We start from the raw sequence: 20,573 nt of genomic DNA, 5'->3' as shown, positions 1-20,573 counted from the left end.
TATATTTTTCAGGGTAAAAAGTGATTTATTTACCTTAAAATATATTAAAATAAAAATTCATTAAAATTAAAAATTGATCTGATTTGCCAAATAATTCCCTTTATGTTTATTATTTTGTAATAGGCATAATATTCACCAGTTAGTCTATGGTGTGTTGGAAGTACTAATGCTACTACTGAGAGCAAACCATGAACTGGATCATTTTTTAATATTATGCTGAAAAATTCTGAGTGTTGCCATCAAGCATCAGTTTGATCTCTGTCTCATTAACAGACCTTACTTAAGATGTCATTCATTCAGAGTTCATGGGAGGAATAATTAAATACCCTTTGTGCGGTTGTTGAAACGGTAAAAACCACAAGTGAGCCTAGTGGGAAGATCAGTAAGAATTTACAACGTAGCTGGGAGATGAAGGCTTGCACTGAATGTATGCCTGAAGCTCTGGCTTTGCTCATCTTTGAGACAGAGTGACAACAGCCAGAGGAGAACGAGGGAAGTCATTGGTAGCAATGAAAGGATTATCTCCCCAGGAGAAATGGGGAATCTTTCCAGTGTTAATAGACAATTTCACTGCAAAGGAATGCTTGAGTTGAACAGTTTCTCACACTAAAGGACCCAACTAATTCCAATACTGGCTTGAACTTTACTTAAAAATCAAGAGGTCAACTCCTGTGGCTGTGGTTAAGGGAGATTTGGTTGTAGAGCTGGAGTCTGAGCCTCTGTCAGATCTCTGAGTGTCTTAACTATGGTTGCTGGGTTTACAGCCACCTACAGTTTTTCTTCTCAGCCTCTGCAAGACTATGTCCTAATTTCAAACAATATCTTCACTACGTTTCAGTCCCCAAGGGCAGTAGCTACACCAGATTTAATTAAAACTGGGAATGCTAATCAGCAGGTCCTCCTGTAACTGAGAGATTTCTCACTGTCCTAAAGTTAAGCGTCTTTTGCCTCCTACCACTGTGGGAAGCACTGAAATAACGCTCCTGGGCGACAGATCCCAGAGTCCGCAGTGCCAACATTCCTTACCTGAAACTTGGGAACAGCAGCAGGTTCATTCAGGGATAGTTTGCCTTCAGATACATCAGTGGAGAGGTTGCATAATTGAATTCTGTAACAAATCCCCCTTCTACATTTGCAAATCATAAAACAATATCAAGACTTTTACAAACGAACACGTGTAAGGAAATAAAAAGAACCTTGAGTAACTTAATGCCCTTCTCTGCACTGAACTGGATGGCAATTATACATTATTGCAGATTTCTGTTCAAGGCTGAGACCTTGATTAGTCAGACTGCCCTAAGCAGGGTAGGCACTTCTCTGGTCTCTATGATCTGTGCAACTGGATTTTCTCCCCAGGGTGTGCAGTATAGGAGCACAGGTGGAAGTAGGAAATGTCCTGAAGTTCAGCAGTTGCAACTAATCATGGAAGTCAACAAGGTGAAAATTATTTACTTTGTTGCTTTAAAGAAAGAGGGGGAGAGTGAGGAAGGGGGGATCAAGTGGAAATAATAAGTAGTACATGCTTAATCTTTCACTGCTGTAGTGTTGTGTAAGAGTACAGAAATTTCATGGGTTTTACTTTACTTCCACAGGAAGTTTCATGTTTGTATTTAATTTCTGGGAACCCAAGGGCAAAGCAAAGCAATTAACATGTTGAAGACTTAAAAATAAACTTCAGAAGCTTCAAGTAAAATACCTTTAGCTGATTAGTGTTACAATGCATCTTTAATGAGAAATAAATGAGGATTGCATTGTTTCTTCGGATAAGGAGAGTTGTTAGATATCTGCATTGATAATAGAGGGTTTAGAAATAATCTGTGAGCTGCTTTTCTAGAAGAAAAATAGGAAACTTCTCCATGGCTTAGTGCACAGATAAGAAAAACAGTGAAACAAACACATTGTACAAGTTCTTTCCGTAAAAAGCTTATTGCAAGGTGAATTTTAACATAGTCCTGTCGCTCTTTGGATTGTTTAGATTCACCCCTTGGTATGTTATCCATGTTTCTCTATTTTTGTCCAACTGCTAGTTTTTCTTAAACTCTGATTATATTACAAACTGATTTGTATAAAAAGTGCAGGCTGTAAAATGTAGACTTCTGAATGACCCACCTATAAAATACTATCTCCACTTGTACCGACAGCAAACAAAATTCTATGGAAAACAAGGCTCAGAAATACTTTACAAAGTATTTCTTTACAGTTATCCTGTCATGGCTGTGTATGAAATAAAGGGAATATAAAAAGTCCTTTGATTGGGAAGATTGGCAGCATCTATGTTTTTAAATCAAATGATTTTTAAATATGCATGAATTTATTGTCTTGGTTAAGTTGCTGCACAGTAAAAAGGAATGCTGTTCTCTGAACAATAATTGGGTCTGTCTCAGCTCTCAAATTGGGTCACAGTAAACAGACAGAATGCTCTGGTATTTCTTTCTCTTTTACCTTGCTTTCTTGGAAAAGTGATTGAAACTGTAATCATTATTGCATTGAGGCAGTGTACTAATAAAAAACCAGTGTTTATCATGAGTGATAGATCCTCTTCTTTTGTCCTGTTTTTGATGGTATTGTATTGCAGAGCACCTTAAAGAACAATGTAGAAATCTGCAGTCTCAAAAAAATATGCTGAGATGCACTGAATGAGTACAGCAATCCCAGTTATTGCTGGAGTTTATTTTTGGTAATAACTGCTTCACCTTCTGTATGGGACTGTAGTAAAATGAAATAAATTTGAATTATTAATACATCATTTTACAGTCATCATATTCCTAAATATGCCAAATAACATTCTAAATATCCCCAAAATGACTGAGGGTGGGGTGAAGGTGACAATACTGCTCTATAAAGTTCATGTGCTACATCACTTCTCTCCAGTTATATCTCTAGTTGCTTCAACTATTAAAAAGGCTGGGAAGCGCTTTTTAGAAGGTTGTAGCTGTTACCTTGTGAGCCAGAGCAGGAATGCTGTGAATCAGCCAGGCCTTTTTATGGGAATATGTGCACCCTGAAAAAGGTACTGTGGGATCTCTGAAGGATCCTCTGCCTGGTGTGAAAAAAGTGACCACAAGGGCAGTCGGGGAACTTTCCTCTATGGGACACATAAATGTACAATATTATACACAGCTGGTATTTATCTTTTCTTGATTAGCAGTGAAAATGTATTGATGTTTAATTGCTGTGGGTATCCAGCACAGGCAGAGGAGTTAACAGGCTGCAGGAGCATCCCCTAGTCCTCAAGAGTGTCAGGAGAGGATGCTACCAGCTTCAGCCAAGGAGGGCAGCCAGTAGCTCAACAGTGGGTTGTTTCCCACTTTGGTTTCATTTCTTACCCGTATCTTCATCTTCTGACTTCATGGGGTGACAGCTCAGGCCCTGACTCTTGCTTTCTGCCCCAAGCTAACTGAGCTGAGTTACTTTAGGAATCCTGGGAAGTGAACCCCATGGATTAGCACAGTAGGGGCCTCTTCAGTCCCTCTGGCTTCTGCATTAGTTGCAGGACAGGATGAATCCCCTGGTGCAGTTACCTGTCTCCAGCTACAGTCTCTGGTTGGCCAGAGTGAAAGCAGCTTTTACACAGCTGAAGCAAAGTAAGGTGGCCCTACCTTCTCCTCATTGGCTAAGAGAGAGCAAGACTCAGAACTAATAAAAGAGTGAGACTAACTTCAGCTCAGACTTTGTAAAAAAGTGACAGAAGATTGTCTTTGTGCTGTGTTCTTTTACCTTTGTCTCACATGTATTCAAATACAGTCACTGGTGTCCTACCTGGAGTGCTAGTGACACGATTCAGGAAATCCCTGGACAGGCAGGTTGCCCTGGGTAGGGCTGAGGATTGTTAGATTGGTTTGTTAGAGCAGTATTAACTACCTTTCTGTATTGCTGTGTCTTTTATATATGGAAGAAGGTGAGAAAGATTTTAATACAGATAATGCTATTACCACTTAATTTAAAAGGCCAAATTGTGGTTTTTAACAATGTCAGACCTTTCTAAGCAATGTTTGAGAAAGATAACGATATATTTAGAAAATGGATGTTTCAATTTCTGACTGCCCAAAAGTGACATGACAACATTATAAATTTAAATAGAATGAGGCTTTAATGGATCTCCTAGAGAAAAAAAAAAAAAAAGAAAAAAGAAAAAAAGGGTGTTTATTAGTAGAAATGTACTAAACTATCTGCATTTGACAAAGTGCTAGTGGAGAAAATTCATTCTAGAGAAACAAATGAAAATGTCAATTAAAAAAAGTAGGCTGAGTTGGGGGTTGTGGTTTTGCTTTTGGTGTTTTTTAGTTTTGTTTTCTTTTTTTTATCCTGAAAAGAAGTGCTGGGTATGTTTTCTGTATTGCTTGAAAAGCTTTTGATTTGTCTGTGTTGCCTTAGTTCTGTGAGTGTTGGGGGTTTTCTGGGGATGCCCCTTCTGTATCTGCTGCTGCAGAGGTGTATTTCATTTAGGCTGGAAGCTAGTTTAATATGCTGGTCTCATGCTTTTTCTCTATTGTATGTTTTGTTTTTTCACTTTATTTAGGGAGCATTTTCAAATGAAGTGTCCACAAGCACAGTGCCTGCAGCCTAAAGCACCTGGCTTTGTACTTCCATACATGCCATGATGTGATGTTTTCTATGTCAGCAGAGACATCCCTGGTAATTGCAGAATACTAGTGAAGTGGAAATTCCCTCTTTACAATTTTCTGATGCTTTTCTCCCTGGTGACTGGGAATCCTGAGGTGCCAGGTAATGTCAGGGTTTGCTTGGTAGGCACGCTGGGAACTGCTGTGTGTGTGAAGATTGCCCTTGCTCTAAAGAATATTGCTGTGTTCAGCTGGAGTCTGCACTGAAAGGCTCAGGGAGGGCATGAAGAGAAGCAGCTTTTTCCCAGTGTTAAGCAGTGACACGATGAGTGTGAGCCTGCAGGGACATACATGCACTTGTGCCATGACACACAGGGAGAACTGAGCCCTTCTAAGCAGTGAAATGTTTAGGTTTTACTGCTGCTGTTTGATTTGCTTTCACTACATGTGTCTTCAATTTTTTGTCTCATAGCAGAATAAAACCAGCTATCTGAGGATAATGTCTGAAAAAAACAGACACTAGGAACCAAGCTGCTGAGCTGAGGTAAGAAAGGTAAGAAAGGAATCATCAGGCAGTGACCATGGCACAGGCTGTCTGCAAATAGAAGTGGCAGGGGAGACTTTACTTCTGCCAGTGTAAAAAATGTGATGAAGTTTTAACGAGACATGAAGTGTTTCACTTCTGTTTCTAATCTCCAGAAGCTGAATACTGTCGGCCTATAAAAATATTACCTCCATTAAAACCTGCAAGATGAGATACTGGACCCAAATGCACTAAAGGCAAGCAGCAGGCAAACAGAGTGTACTCACATCTTAATGACTTTTTGGGAAAGTGCAGAAATAGTGTGTTCTTAAATCTGTTTCTTACACTGAAGTTGGCAAACCAGGACTTCTCTCAAAGACTTTGTTCCCAGTCATTTGACTCATGTTCATAGGTCTCTCCCTCAGACTGTACTTAATTATGTAGTATTTGGTTACCTTCACAGGTTGCTCTGGTGTTCTGATGTGAATTTTCCTCATTTTATTAGTAAGAGTCATTGAGGGTTATCTCATCCTTTTAGCAGCCTAAGAGAAACCAAAATGAACTACAGTCACTTGATGCTTTTTAATCTCTGCCCAGCCTCTTGAGCCCACAGCAACACAAGGACTCCCTCGCTCTCTCGTTTTATCAGCACTTAGAACTGTTAGTGACATCTTGCTTTAAAGAGTCATATACTGACACTGACAGAGAGTTACAATTACCAACCCTGCTGGAGGTACCAACATCATGTCTTCAACATCAAAAGATGTTGTTTTAAATTATAATTAGGGTCTCCATGGGTGAATTGTTTCATAATTTAACATATTTTATTTTACTTGACATAAACAAGATGAGGCACCGTGACAGCAAGGACCTCTGCCATTTCAAATTAGTTAAAGCATCAGTATTAATTCTAAATTAGCTAATTAAAGTGAGGAAACACAAATAGTCATTTATGATGGTAAAAAAACACATTCCCAGCTTATTTTTGTAACTTTTTACTACATACTGGAATCTCTAGCCACAAACTATGGTTAAATATCCTTCCCATGATTGTATTATATGGCTTTAAAATGTTTCCTCATTTTCCATATTCTACTGAAAATGAGACTGTGAAAATATTCAGCTAAGGAAAGGCAACTGAAGAATAAAAGCAAAATCATTTCCTTTCTCTCTTAATCCAACATTGCCTCTGCTCATGGGGCTGCAGTCCCCAAGTGGCCCTGTCCAGCTGCAGGTACAGCCACTTCACTGCTGCAAGGCACTGCTACAGAGGTGATTTTACAGTCTCAGAAGTTCCACAAATCAGTCTTGAAGGAGACTCCTTGATAAACTGTTGTGACTAAAATGTAATTAAACTGACTCTTCAGCACAGCATTTGATACCTCTCACCATATTTAAATACCTGTAATACCCTCTAGGGAACACTGTTGTATGTGAGTACATACATAAAACATGATAGAATGCATTAATGATGCTCACTGTGTTCCTCCCTCTTCAGGTGCCAAAGCTGCACCAGGCTCCAGATCCAGATAACCCATGGCCTGGATTGTAACGTGTTCAGCTAAATACTTAAAACCCCAGCAGGTACAAGTTAATTACATGAAGATTTTATTTCCAACAAATTAGATACACTTGCTAAAAAAAGAGGTGGATTGCAGCATGTAAACTATTTCATAAATTTGTTTTTAAAGACCTACTGCAGTCAAGAAAACATACTTTTTAGGGTTTTCAATATTCTGTAGCATTCTGTACTGTCTTACAGTAAGGCATTCTACATAGCATTTGGAAATCAAAGCTCTCCACTTGTCTAGGAATCAACAAAGTGACTTCTGATTCCAGTATTACAGATATACAGAATATTCTCCCCATGCAATTATTCCAACTTCCATAACTAGAGCCAGAATATATGCTAATTGAATGGTAGTGAAATTTCAAAACAGAAATAGTTGTTTCACCTTTAGTTTCTGTCAGTGACATTTATATCAGCCTCATTAGACTTTTCATTATATAAAACTATATAATGGAAACTATAAAACTATATAACATTATATAAAACTTTGTAAGAGATATAACAGAAACCCAAGCTGTGACTGCAAACCAGAATGTGTCTGCTCTCTGTTGCTCCTGGCTCTGAAGAGCTAAGAAAGTAAAGTGTGGGAAATGGGAGAAAATATGACACCAAGGTAACAGGAAATGATCCAAAAGTTGCTAAAAGTCAGCAGGAGTCTGCTGATTTCACATTTTTTGAGCTTTATTTCTGTAAAAATGTGTCCCATTCATATTGTCCACAAGGTAATTACTAAATTACTAAATTTATTAATGTTTTTTTAAAATACCCTATCAAGTTTAAGGGTTATACAGACACCAGTTTCTCTGTAATAAGAAAGTATTATCCAGGAGCAAAGCAAAAATTCTCAGAACTGTACTTTTCACTGACACATTACTATACAGCTCTGCTCTTCTCCCATATTCCTCATAGGTCTCATTTTCAAAAAGAAAAACATGTCAACAACTTCCTTGTTATTTAGGACAACAACAAACTGAGAGCTGTTCTGGGACACTGCAGTCAGAAATCTGTAGTTCTGCTTGGGGAAACTTTATGAAACTGTTTATATTTATCTAATATGGAAACATCTTTTGACACAGCCTACTTTTACTTAGCAAGCATATCCAGCAGCTCCTTCTCTATACCATGGCTGCCCAGTTCAGTTAAACTGCAGTATCTGTGCACCACCTTCTCCTCTGTCACAACCACCACTCGAAGGCCATGTGTATCCTGTCCCAGCTGACATCCTATAGCTGATGACACCACCATTTCCAGGCCTTTGTAGGACCCTCCAGCATTCCTATGGTAATGCCCAGAAAAGACAGCTCTAATGCCTGTTAAAAAAAAAAAAAAGAGAAGAGTATGTATTTAGTTAGCACCTTACAGGTGTCACATTTACCTTCATTCTTTAATGGCTCATCAAGCATAAAGTTAACATTAAACCATTTACCCAAACTTGCATTTTAAACAAATAATTAGTAAGTAGTAGTAAATAATTCTAATAGTAATAAATAATTAATCAAACTTTATTGTGCTCTACCAGCTGTGTTTAGGGTTACTGGACTCTTGAGTTCTTTATGCCCACTGCAAGATACGTTTGTTGTCTCTCCACTCCTTTGTCTAGAAAGGACAGTCCAGAAGCAGCTGATTAAAATGAGATACCTGCCTAGAGAATGATGGGACTGAAACACAGGTTGAAAGGGGCAGAGAGCAGAGCTGTATTTGTCAATCAGCGTGAAGAAAATTTATGAAGGAGAGCTTAAACCTGTACACCCAAGGCCAGTGACCTTAAAAAAATAAAAGGAGCAAGACAAACAAAAAACATACATGAGAAAATAAGCTGTAGTCATTTCACAAGACATTGAAGGTATTGCAGATTGAACAGAGCCAGGTACATCAAAGAAATCTAATAAAGCAGAAGAGGTTGTGAGTTTTAAGAAGAGGGGAAGAAAGAGGAGCAGCCAGGAAAGGAAAGGTTGACACCTGCAAGAGTCAGGCTTGGAATGACATGAATTAACATTTATCAGGTATGAGGACAAAGAAGGCAGGTTGGCTCTGATTACCCTCTGCATTTTTAATGACTTAAGGCTGTTCTGTTTCCTTTTTTTAAAAAAAAAAATAGATTTACTTCTATTTTGGATTATATTGAAGTAAAAAATATGGAGTTTTTACAGAAATTTTGAAGCAATTTGAAATTAAATGAATTGTGTCATCCTCACCTCCAAACCAGTAATCACTACTTTTTGTTTCCACTGTCGTGCAAACATAAACAAACAAATGGGTAGAAACTGTACTTACTCTGAATGGCCTTTTTGATTATCTTTACAAGTCAGATTCATGCTGCCAAACAGATTATCTTCCCCTCCCCATATCTGATAAATTTTAACAGATAGGTTTTATTACTACAAAATGATGAAATGCCCTTGAGTCTGGGTAAAAAAAAAAAGTCATCTTGTTGCTAAGTACTTCTCTTTCCTGTCAAAGTCTGCAAACCCCCTCACAAGAGAGTTGAGAATGCAGCTTCCTCCCCAAGAGAGAACGTTCTGCCCTAGACAATGCTTTTCAAAGCATTCACAGCTTATTCCACCCTCCTTTGCCATTTAGCCTTTCCATGCTCTGCCCCATAGTACAGCTGAGCACTACAATGAACAGCATTCAGAGTTTGGTAAAAAAATATTCATCAGTTTTCTTGCTAATTTAAGGTAGTGCAAATTTTATTTTGAATGGAAATGTGGAGTTAGTATAAACAGCTAATTTTACAAACAGGATTTGGGATTATGTTTTGGCAATCTTAGTTTAAGGTCCTTAGACCTTTGGTCCAGAATCCTACAGCTTCCTGAAGCTGTATCTAATGCTACTTTATAACAGAAAAATTACTGAACCAGAGGGCTAAAAACACTGGAAATTTTGGTGGCAGGCCAGAGAGGGGAATTTGTGAGACATTACAACCTTAAATGACGTTTAAAAAAATAAAAAGCTAGCAACAACTGGTTTTGTCTTCATACAGCAGAAACCCTGGAAAATAGCAGAGGCAACTTAAAGCCACAGAGCTGTAATGAGGAACATGCTACAGCTTCACATGGAAATCCTTATTTCTTTAGCCAGGCAAAACCTTCCACATTTTCTCCTGTAGTAGATTTAGACCTCTTTCACAGAGATAAAATGAAAGAGAAGAAGGTGAACCCATCTTAAGACAGCTGGCTAACATCAATCCTTTGCTTTTGTGGGAGTGAATGATCTGAAGACTGATATAAAATACATAAACTTGGCTCCAAGTACAGTTAAAAATTCAGCAGCTTGGAAAGCAAAATATAAATTATTCTGCTGTGTGTCTGGTAAGAGCTACATGGGCTTTCATATTTCAAATCCAAGCCCTTCTCAAACAGCAAATGCATCAAGGTAGAAAAGAGAATGAAGCCACCTTGTCACTAAGCAATGGTACATGGGCCTTGTCAGCTCCAACTTGTCTGTTCCTCTGTTTTAGTTTATCAGGGCTGATTATCCTGCTGCTGGAACCACTCCTCTGGCTGCTGCATGAGGGACACTTGTGAGTAAGATTGCAGGACAACTTAGGGAGCTTGTCTGGACTCAGATGCACAAACCCAGCAAAACTGGCGAAGTGTTTTTATATCTCAGGATGTAAAAAGGGAGTTAGAGTCCCTTAAAAGGTAGTGGTGGAGAACAAAAATCAGTGATGCTGTTACTGTGACAAGGTAACAAGGCCTTTTCAGGATTTTCCACTTCTGTGGGTAAGCAGAACTATTCTAGTCTATGAAAAAATTAAGAAAAAGAATTGTAAACTCATAGTGAGGTGCAAACCCATGTGACACACTTTTAGTAACAGAAGTAAGTATTTGGAAGGGAATTAAGTTATCTCTTTTTACTGGAAGAATGTGTCCTAAAGTAGCATCTTCCCACCATCCAGAGAATTTAACATTTCAATTTAAAATAGGAAAAGAAGCCAAGACTTTGCGTCATCATATATGTAAACCAAACCCTGACTAAGTGTAATCAGAAGGACAGAGGATACAAAAGTCATAAAGTAACTGTAGTTGTGCTAAAGAAAAAAGTTCCACTTATCTGATAAATCAAGGAAAGATTCTGAGAAACCCATCCTAGACAGAGACAGATATCAGTAAAAATTTTTTCCCAGACTTCAGTTTTCAGATACCCTTTAGTGCTAGTATTAACTCTTGTTATTGCTGGGTTACAGGATGTTACACCTTGAACAAGGAAACAAACAGCTCACTGCTGTATTGACAGGAGGCTCACTGATGGGGTTTTTCTGCATGAGCACTTCTCTGTTCACTCAGCTGTACTGCACCCACTCTGTGAGTTCACACCAGGAAGAAAGCTGAACCATTCGCAGCAATGACAAGCAGGCAATTTACTTTGCTCTTGCTTTTGATCTTTAACATAAAAAGAATCTTAGAGATGTCTGCACTCAAATTTAATTTATTAATTTCAGATGTTTTTGTGAAGTAATAATATCATGTTGCTAGCAACAGATACCCTCACCCCTTCTTCCCCATCCCCCACAACTCTGCGAGGAAAGAACAGTGTCCTGGCAGACCTTGTTTTTATAGGCCACTTTAATGTATCCCCAGGTCAGTTCTATGCATCCAGCTATACACTAAAACATACAGTCCCTTCCTACTACAGCAGAAGAAAAAAAGGTAGAGCAATGATTTTTTTTTTATTGTTGGGTTTTCAAATAGCAGCTGGAAGAAGCATTGATATAAAAGCTGTATGAAATACTTAAAAACTCCTGTGTAAATAAATGTCCAAAGGACAGCACCTTCACAAGCATTCATTATTTAATTTTTTTATGAAATATGCAGTTATTTGAATTTAAATATTACTGGATGTTTCAAAATATCCATTTACTAAAAAAAGCTGGATCCATTACTGCAAGACACTATTCATACCTAATGGATTATTCATTAAAGAAAAAATGTATTGAAATCAGAATAAAGTAAAAAACTGTGGAGACAGTTATGCTAAAAAAAAAAAGCAAAACAATCCACACATCCTGTCTCTGTGATCATCATCATCATCTGATGTCAGACTGCATAACAACATGACACAGATTACAGAGTATCTGATAAGGAAAAAAGGTCTGAACTGCCAAATCAGTTTTTTATCAGGACAGGACTGGAAGCCAGAGGTACAGGGCAGGCTCCACCCAGTGCTGGGTACCAGGTCTTGTCCTGTCTCTGCTAAAACTTTACTTGGGTCATGAAAACACCTAAACCCACTGAGCTTCGTGCCTGCTACCAAACATGAGTTTTATGAATCAGTCAATATGCAAAAAAAGTATTTGTAAAAAAAGGTTTAGATACAGGAATTGTTTCTGATTTTAGTAAACCAAAGCTGTTCTGCCATGCCATTTACCATCATTTTCTGATCAAGCATAAAATGTCCTTTTTGGTTCTGATCTGAAAAAGCTGAATCTTAAAGACAAAAAAGATTTTCCTTTTCCAAAGATCTGATGATAACTCTTTTTCCCTTGAGAATAATGCATCACTACCAAAGAATGAAGTAAGCTGTTTGAGCCCAGAGCAGCACACCTAGCAAAAATAATTCATGATGTAACAACAAACCAAAACAAGGATTGTTCAAGAGTCATGTGATGAGATGTAATACTTAAATATGTTGATAAGCCTTAGACTTTTCATCAGCTCAACCATGAAACAAGCATATAAACACTTTGGTTTTATGCTAATTCACAGACTGCACTATGGCCCTTGGGGCTGTAAGGCCACAGAGCACCTGTGGCAAGGCAAGATGGGAGTGCTGGGGAGGGGAATTACCAGCTCATGCAGTTCAGCATGCTGCCTTTGATGCTACCTGTTTCATAGGCAGAATCTTTACAGCACAACTCAATTTTAATAAAATTTCAAACTAAGTTAATGTTTTAATTTGGATAGTTTTTTTCAAGTCAAAACCACATTATAAAACACTTGACTCACGGTTTCTACCGCAGACATTTTTCAAAAGGAAATCAAAAGTGCCTCTGATAACTTTCCTCCCATCTCTTGTTTCCTGTGTCTGCTTTCTAATGCCAGCTCACCAAATAAACAGTAGAGCTTCACCAAGCTCTTGTTGATTTGCATCTTTCTCACTTTAACAGCTTTGCGAAGTTGGACAATTTTTACCAGCACTTCTCATCTTCACTTTTTCTGTTGGTTCTCTCTCTTGGCTTTGTGACCCACACCAGCCCTATGTATTAAAAGGTGCTTTTCTTACAGAGAGGGTGTAACAGGTACTGTTCCACTGCCTCACTGATCTGACAAGAAAAGGTGTCAACACAAGTGTCTGAGACCTGCTCTGGACCCTGCACAGAAAAGGCTGACACAGAAAAGGATCAGGAGGCTCCAAGGGATCTAAGCAGGCTCAGAAACAGCTGCCTATGTACAACCATCACATCCTCAAACACTGCAGCAGCTCTGATTTTTAGAGTTTATTCTCTGTAACTGTGGCCATCTTACAGCACTTCTGAGCTCCCAAGTAACCCAAAGCAGAGGAATGTTCTGAAAAAAAACAACACCTAACTGAAATATTCACTACCTTTTTCAACCCTGAAGATAATGAAGAAAATGAGAAGAGAACTTTAGCTATCCCAGTGTTGTTAGCACACTATTGCTTTTATTTCTGACAAGAACCAGGTGAGAAAATACTTCATTACTCAAAAAGAAACTACAACTGAGTATTGTGCAGGAGGCAGTTTCTCTCTTAGCAGGAGAAGCTAAGGTTATTTTACAGAATTTTCAAAGTGCAGCATACTCTTACAAATTATCATTTATCACTCAGAAAAACCCTTCTGTGGCACCAGGGAAAAGGGTCAGCATGATTTTGATGTGATTGCATCCTAAGAGAACAAAGGCATTTAGCTGTGTTTCATGGGCAATTCCCCAGGGAGCAATAACATCCCTGCCTTAGCCTATTTGCAGCTGCAGTCCCATAACTCCCAGACTTCCAAGTTCCCTTGGGACTCTATTTCTCTAGCTTAGAAAAACGTAAGGACATGGAAGACTGGGCACGTTTTCAACTCCATTTGGGCAGGAAAGAAAGGGGACTCTGGCCTGCCTTCTCTGTGTGGCCCAACAAACAGCCACATCTTTTCTATTCAGTGTTTTGACCAGCCTTTCTATTTCAGTAATAGTTAAATGTTAATGTCTTCAATTTAAACAAGAAATGCTAGCCAAATAATCTGCTTTATTAAACAAACAGGTGTATTCTGTAACCATGCAACAGTAAGATTTTGTGAAACAGGTAACACCCCTTTTCTTAGCTTCTTGAAAAATTTACTGTTTTCTAGTTTAATTCAAGAAATACAGACTGAGCCCCAGTCTCTAGGGAAACTGAGTTGCAATGACACAGGAAGAAAAACAATGCACCCAAGTTTATCTTGAAATATAAAAAAATCCCCCAAGAAACATGCACCTGGGAAACAATTTTTCTCACATAATCAGATAATACTGGGTTGTAATTCAGACTTGAACTAGTTTAAATTCCAGGGGTGTCTGACTCCAATTTCTGTAATTACACTCACTTCTATGGCTTGATTCCAAAACCTCCTGAATTCAGAAGAAGCTGTTTTCCAACTCTAGTTCCAAATGTACAAACCCCATTTTTGAGGCAGGTTTACTGTGTCCAAAATGTGACTGACCTCGCCTTAGCTGGAAATCAAACTGCTCAACCCAGCACTATGGACAGAGTAAAAATATAGGAAACAAATTACCAACATAAAAATAAACCAAAGAAAAGCAAGCAGATTTTCCAAATTAGGAGGAGAATGCCTGGAATAATCAGCATAGGCAATCAGTAGCATGCTTTATTTAGACTGAGCCTTCAATTAAATAAATGCTTTTCTCAGCAAAAGCAAATGAGACTGTAAAAGAAGGAGAAGGCTAAATTAGTGCAATATGAATGACATAATAAATATGTAATGGGTACAGTACAGACCTTGCCTCTCTTCCCATGCTCTCTGTAGAGAATTTTGGGAAAAAAAAGTGGTTCTTTCTGAACAATGAAATTTATCACATGGTTCAGATTATCACCTTTTAAGTGCTGATTAATGAACTATTTTTTACAGTAACTACAGACATGAATCAATATTCACTGCCTTTCATGTACAGGTTGATGGCTCTCCACCCAGACTGCAGGTGAAGTTCAAAGCAAACAAAAGGAGGCATTTCTTCAGAGAGCTGTGAAACATGAAATTACCTCCAGAAGACCATTGTGAAAGCTGTCAGTTTCCAAAAATCAACTGAACAAACCTAGAGAGGAATCATTAAATTGCATTATGTTGATAACATTAATATGAAAAATTCCTGTAGGTGGAAAAAGGCCTGGAAAGCAATACCATTATGCATTTTTCTATCATGTGCCCTTCACAGGAGTCTGGGGAGTAGGAGCAGCAGGAGACTAGGGCTATTGAGACCCTCATTCTGGTTCCATTACTCTGCTTTTCAGTTAGCTGTTCAAGTTTAATGATAAAATTAGATTTTAAATAGTTATGTTTATCCAAAAATCCCTGAGTACCACATAAATCACTTTCTCAATCAAGGACTGAAGAGGACAGACTCAAAAAAGCTGATCCCAGATACATTTGTCCCCAGAAGTGCAGGAGCTAGAGAGGAGCACCAGTACAGCCAAAGGGGAAACAAACAGGTGGAGAAGCAGTTCTGTAAAAACATTAAATTGTGTTGGAGGATCTGAATGTTATCAACACTTGTGCCCTGTCATAGTTTTCAAAGAGAGGAGAACCAAGTAAGTATCTAGGCAGAGGGAGATGCTACTCTGAGATGTGTGTGTACACCCCCACACAGGTAAGAGTACATGGGTATTTTGTAAAAGGAAGTGTTTCTGGCAAATACAACCATTTAAGTCATATGGATAAATTGATCTTGAACATTTTCCCTGGAATACCAGGCACAAACTGGCTTTTCTTTCTTCCTTTCATTTACAGAGTACAGCTGCTGTCTGAAGTGCTGAACAATGTGCTCGGTTCAAGAGTAGTACCTGTTCTCACAACAATTTTGCACTCCAAAATGATGTTCTTTCAGCTTCCCTACAAGAACTACATTAACCATTGGCATTTTTTTGTGCATCTTTTTTCTCCCCCTGGGCATGTGGTGTACCTCATCCTTTCAAGACTCCAGTGCTACACTAGGAATGATAATATTTAGAAGTCTTTGAAAACAAAATCTCTTCAGTGGAACAGAGTCGATTTTATCTCATTGCAATTTCAGAGTGCTCACATTGCATCATCTGCCAAGTAGGTGTTACAGCAGCAAACAAAGATGTGAAAACATCAGTCACAGTTAACTGCTCAGTGCTCAGGCAGTTCTCAGACCCTGTTATCAGAAAAAAACCCCCAATGATTTCCCAACAGAGCACCAGTAGAAGGAAACAGTCCCACTGGTAAATATTGGGAATCAACATACTCCCTTTCTTAGGCTCTTTGGTCAGCCCTCAGTAACATACAGAATTGTTTTGTGTAGCCCTTTTGAAGCTCTCTGTTGTCCATCCTCCTCAGAAAAACTGTATGAATAAAAGGGAACTGAGTAATTAGAATTTACATAGCACAGCTCTATAAACAAAAATCCCATGCACTCTTGTTTGCAAACATTACCCTGTAAACGTGCAGGAAACCTCTGCCTTAAATCTGCTTTGTACCCTAAAGAATCATGAGTTTGGTGCAGCTGGTGGTCAGTGGGTCTGTGTAAGCAGGAGACAAAATATTGTTTTCAAAAGTGTATTTATGTTGAAAGCTTCTTTCTATAAGACAATACTAAATAGAGCTATATAGAAAAGGATTTCAGTGTCACTTGTTTTTCCTATATAATCAGAGGAAAAACAATAGGCACAGCCAGAGGGTGACTCCAGATCACCTAATTAGAGCACTTGTCTAAATAAGCCTTTAGAGGTCCTGTCTCTAGAAGGTCACTCTGTCCTTCAAATTCATTTTTGTGAACGCCTCTTGTGACCTTTCAGTGGAATTTACTTCCTGGTTTTGTTACTTTTTTCAATTTGAAAGTGATGCTTTCTCAGAGAGCTGACACAAACCCCAAACAGTCCCGGACTGCTGTGTGCTCTAAGGATCAAGAAGAAACTTTAGCCCAGTGGATAAAACCAATTTCAAAAATTTATCCAAGAACAAATTTTACTTAATGTCCTTACAGACTACATGTATTTTGTACTTGCTGCTGAATTTCTGAATTTTTTTTTTTAAATCAATGTCTATGTGTATCTCTGTGCAAGATTTATATTACCATACCCGGGGAACTGTTCTTACATAGAATATATCAAATGTGGTCACTCTACCTGGGCCATAAGTGCATAATTGCAACCTTGAAAGAGGTTGGTCTAAATCACTGAAGTAAAGAGTATTTAAATTATCTTAAATACTGACACGTAAGTACTGAGATTACTCACTCAATGTATGGGCTTTGCCAAAATCAAGGTCTCAATGGCAGGAAGATGAAAATATTACTCCCCTGTCAACTCTGATTACACAACAAAGAAAATAATGAAACATAGCATATGTTGTCTGGTAAATTTTAGAAACAACAGCTTTCAACACTCCATGCTTTAATTTTGTGCTCAAATATATCTCAGCTGTGGATGTTCTGAGAGCTTCTTCCTCCTTTAACACTGCTCTTCTGTCACAACATTTCTAAGAGGAGAATGTAGATATATCACACTCTTTTAATGAGTAAAGGTGTTAGAAGTTACAGCACCTCCAGTCACAAATATAATGAAAAAATACACCATTTAATGAAGTTAGGTTGTTATTTTTGCTCCATGAGCATATTAAGTACTTTTAACCACATCTGAAAAATTGCTTTGAAGACACTTGGATGAATTTAAAACTTTTTAATTAAGAAGCTAGGAAATATTTCTATCTCTGGTCTAGTTATTTTCTCTAAGATGCATCATCTCTCAGGTACATACACCTATTCTGAAACAAGATTTTTTTCAACCCTGTTGTTGAAAACCATCTATTAATTTAGGTTTTATTCAACAGAGCTCCTAAACAAGTTCAGACATTTGCTTTAGTTGATTTGTGCCATTTAGAAACATTTCTTACTATATTGTATTAACTAATGTAAGTGATACTCAGTGTGCCAGTGATGGTTCTAAGGACAGAAAGTCTTTAAAAGGTTGTCTATAGATCACCAAAAATACCCATACTTTTCAAGTCATAGAAAAAAGTATATAATGTCCTAAGAAAATTTTACTGGGATGAGATATGTAAGAAAAAGTAGGTCTTCTATTACATAAACTGCCTAATTTGAAAACTTAATTTGCTGCTTATGTTTATCAAAGACACATGATTTGCAGACCAGATTTTTGGCTATACCATTACTACTTCTTCATTTTCCCTACAATACTATGAGGAAACTTATTTATAGCAGCACTGTAAAATCCTTAAAAGCTGAATATGCATTTCATGCAGTAGAGTTGAGTGACTCCAGCAGATCTTACAGATGAGAACGTCAGGTCAGCTCTTTCACAGCTCTTGCACACGGGTTTTTTCTGTACTTAATGTCTGCATGTAGAAGAGACAGAGCTTTGACAACTTAGGCTTAACTTGCAAAAGTTATACCAATATACCTTCAGAAAGGTATCTCTACTTGAATGCTAAACTCTGTTCTGAATTGAGTTGCTTTTCACTGGGACTGAAATCACATTTTCAAGGACAATAGCTGTTATACTGCAATTTAAAAAACACATGTTCTAGCAGGATTTCTTACATATGCAGCTTACAAGTATGGTGTAACTTTGCACAGTAGTAATACATATTTACAAGTGCCAGATTTTCAATTATAAATATTTATCATAAGGACATGATTTTATCTTTAATTAGCCCAACTGTTAAGGACACTTCTAATGTGAGAATTGTAGTTCAGTGTTTCATACCAGATGTAGCCTCTACAGTTAGTCTTTTATCTCTGCTTGTAATGAGCAGATACTTACACCAAAACCACTGTGTAATATGGGAGTGATTAGAAGAGAATAACTACAGAAGATCTGGGCTTTGGAAGTAAAGTAAGAATTTTCTGAAGCTGCATACCTCAGTTTAAAGCACCTGTGACCATATGACCAATATTGCCATACTTTAAGTATCTGACTATTTCCTACACAATTCATATGAATTTCTTTGTTCTCATAAAGACCTGAATGACTAGATTATTTTTCATTTCCTGTACCTCTCTAATCTGCTGAGTTATGGCTCCATGTCTTCTAGAAAAGTATAAGTGTGAGAACTGGGGTAATGCCAGGTTTGATCCTAGGTTATAAACAACTGAAATATGATGCCCATCTAATAATGCCAAACACCCTAAACCACGGCTGTTACTGATATAATGACACAACAAACACAGTTACAGGTACTGAAACAGCAAGGGGGAGGGAGGGGGGGAGGGAAGGAGGGAAGGAGGGACTGGTGACAGGTTGGGGGAGATGAATAGTGGCCGCCTGGTGATCTCCTAAAAAGGCAGACTGACTTTCTTTTTTCAAAATAAACAGTTATACCAAATTTCTAAATTAAGAAAAGCAAAGTATGTTGGGATTTCACTAGCAATATTCTGTATTTTAATCTTCCAAGAATGCATGAAGTAAACTGGGTGAAAACCAATTTCATGTCCAATGATGTGCTAAACTTTCTTATTCTTTGGCAAAGCAGAGGTTCAGAAAGCAAGTGGTGTCCTTGCAGTTCTGTGCCTCTACCCCACCATGCCAACAGCCTCTCTGCAACCCACTGTGACCTCTGTGGTTTCACAAAGGCTGCTCTTAAATGGAATAATAACATGGAAACAGAACGCACCCGTTACTAAGGTAACTCTGAGCCAACTTTTGATTCAACTCATTTTTCTCAGCAGTCTGAGTTACTGAGCTGTCTGTTCTCTGTATTCATTTCATTAGCAGAATGTTTGATTATTGGCTTGCAAATGTTACCTATTGACTCAGTGTATAGTAATGAGCATGCCAAAGATCAGTGTTTAAACACACTCATTAAGGAACCAAACAACTTATTAGAGATGGGAATGAGGGACACAAAAAGAAATGATGGAGGGAACAGAAAAGTGGCACAGAAAGGAGTTTGGAAATTTCTTCCCTAGAGTTGTATTGCTCACTTCCCATTTTGTTCCCTTCCATCATCATTTGAAGCCTTCCCAACTTCTGCTTAAGCCTCTGGACACCCTTCTAAGAAATGTGACAATGTAACAATGGTAATGTTTCTTTTATCTCTTTTAATATTTTTATCCCTTTTAATGTTTCTTTTATTCCCTTGATGAATATTCTCTTGAATATTCCCAACTGTTAGTAAACCAACCGGATGACAGAAAATCCTAGAACAGAACTGCTTTGGTTCCCACAGTAATGCCAATTTCCTGGGATACACCCATGAACTAGGATGTGCTGCAGTCCATGGTACACAGGCAATCACAGCTGCCCAGCTCTCCAAGAGCAACATTTCCCACTATATTAACACTGACACAAAAACAAAAAAAGATAGGAGGTGTTCTCAGCGTGTCTCCTTATGGGGGAATAAAACCCCACTTGTAAATCTTGAATCTGCAAATATTCCAGTGCCCTGGAGAGCCCTCAGATAGCTGTGAATTTTGGCCCCACTGATTGGAAACAGTAGGAGATTGAGAGCTTGGAAATTAGGCTGAGTTGGATGAGGCCAGGCTTAACAATTAGATGGTAAATTAGGAACAAGATCATAAAAAATTTGCATTGTTCAGTAATCCAAATAATGTGCTCTCATAGATACAGAGAAAATGACATTCTGATGCAGTGATGGCAGGATGGCAGGAAATTTTGAGGGACTGGCACACTCCAGGAACATGAAGGCAATTACCAGAAAACAATGGGAACAGCATGGAGGAGTAGCTGTGTACTGTGTCTGTCTCCATGGCGCTCA

The 20,573-nt window shown here is 38.2% G+C and overlaps 1 protein-coding gene across 2 annotated transcripts in view; it reads right to left on the bottom strand.

The window, feature by feature from the left end:
* Positions 1–6,676: 6,676 nt before the first annotated feature.
* The window catches only part of CPPED1 (calcineurin like phosphoesterase domain containing 1), a 39,735-nt gene continuing 25,838 nt past the window's right edge, over positions 6,677–20,573 (bottom strand). For both annotated transcript variants that reach the window (XM_058849851.1, XM_058849850.1), the window contains one exon: positions 6,677–7,965. In XM_058849851.1, coding sequence (XP_058705834.1) covers positions 7,739–7,965 — 227 coding nt within the window. In that variant the 3' untranslated portion in view covers positions 6,677–7,738. The remainder of the gene's footprint in view (positions 7,966–20,573) is intronic.

Source organism: Poecile atricapillus, chromosome 14 (genome assembly GCF_030490865.1).
Source record: "Poecile atricapillus isolate bPoeAtr1 chromosome 14, bPoeAtr1.hap1, whole genome shotgun sequence".
Classification (NCBI taxonomy): Eukaryota; Metazoa; Chordata; class Aves; order Passeriformes; family Paridae; genus Poecile; species Poecile atricapillus.
This window is presented reverse-complemented; position numbering and strand designations above follow the sequence as displayed.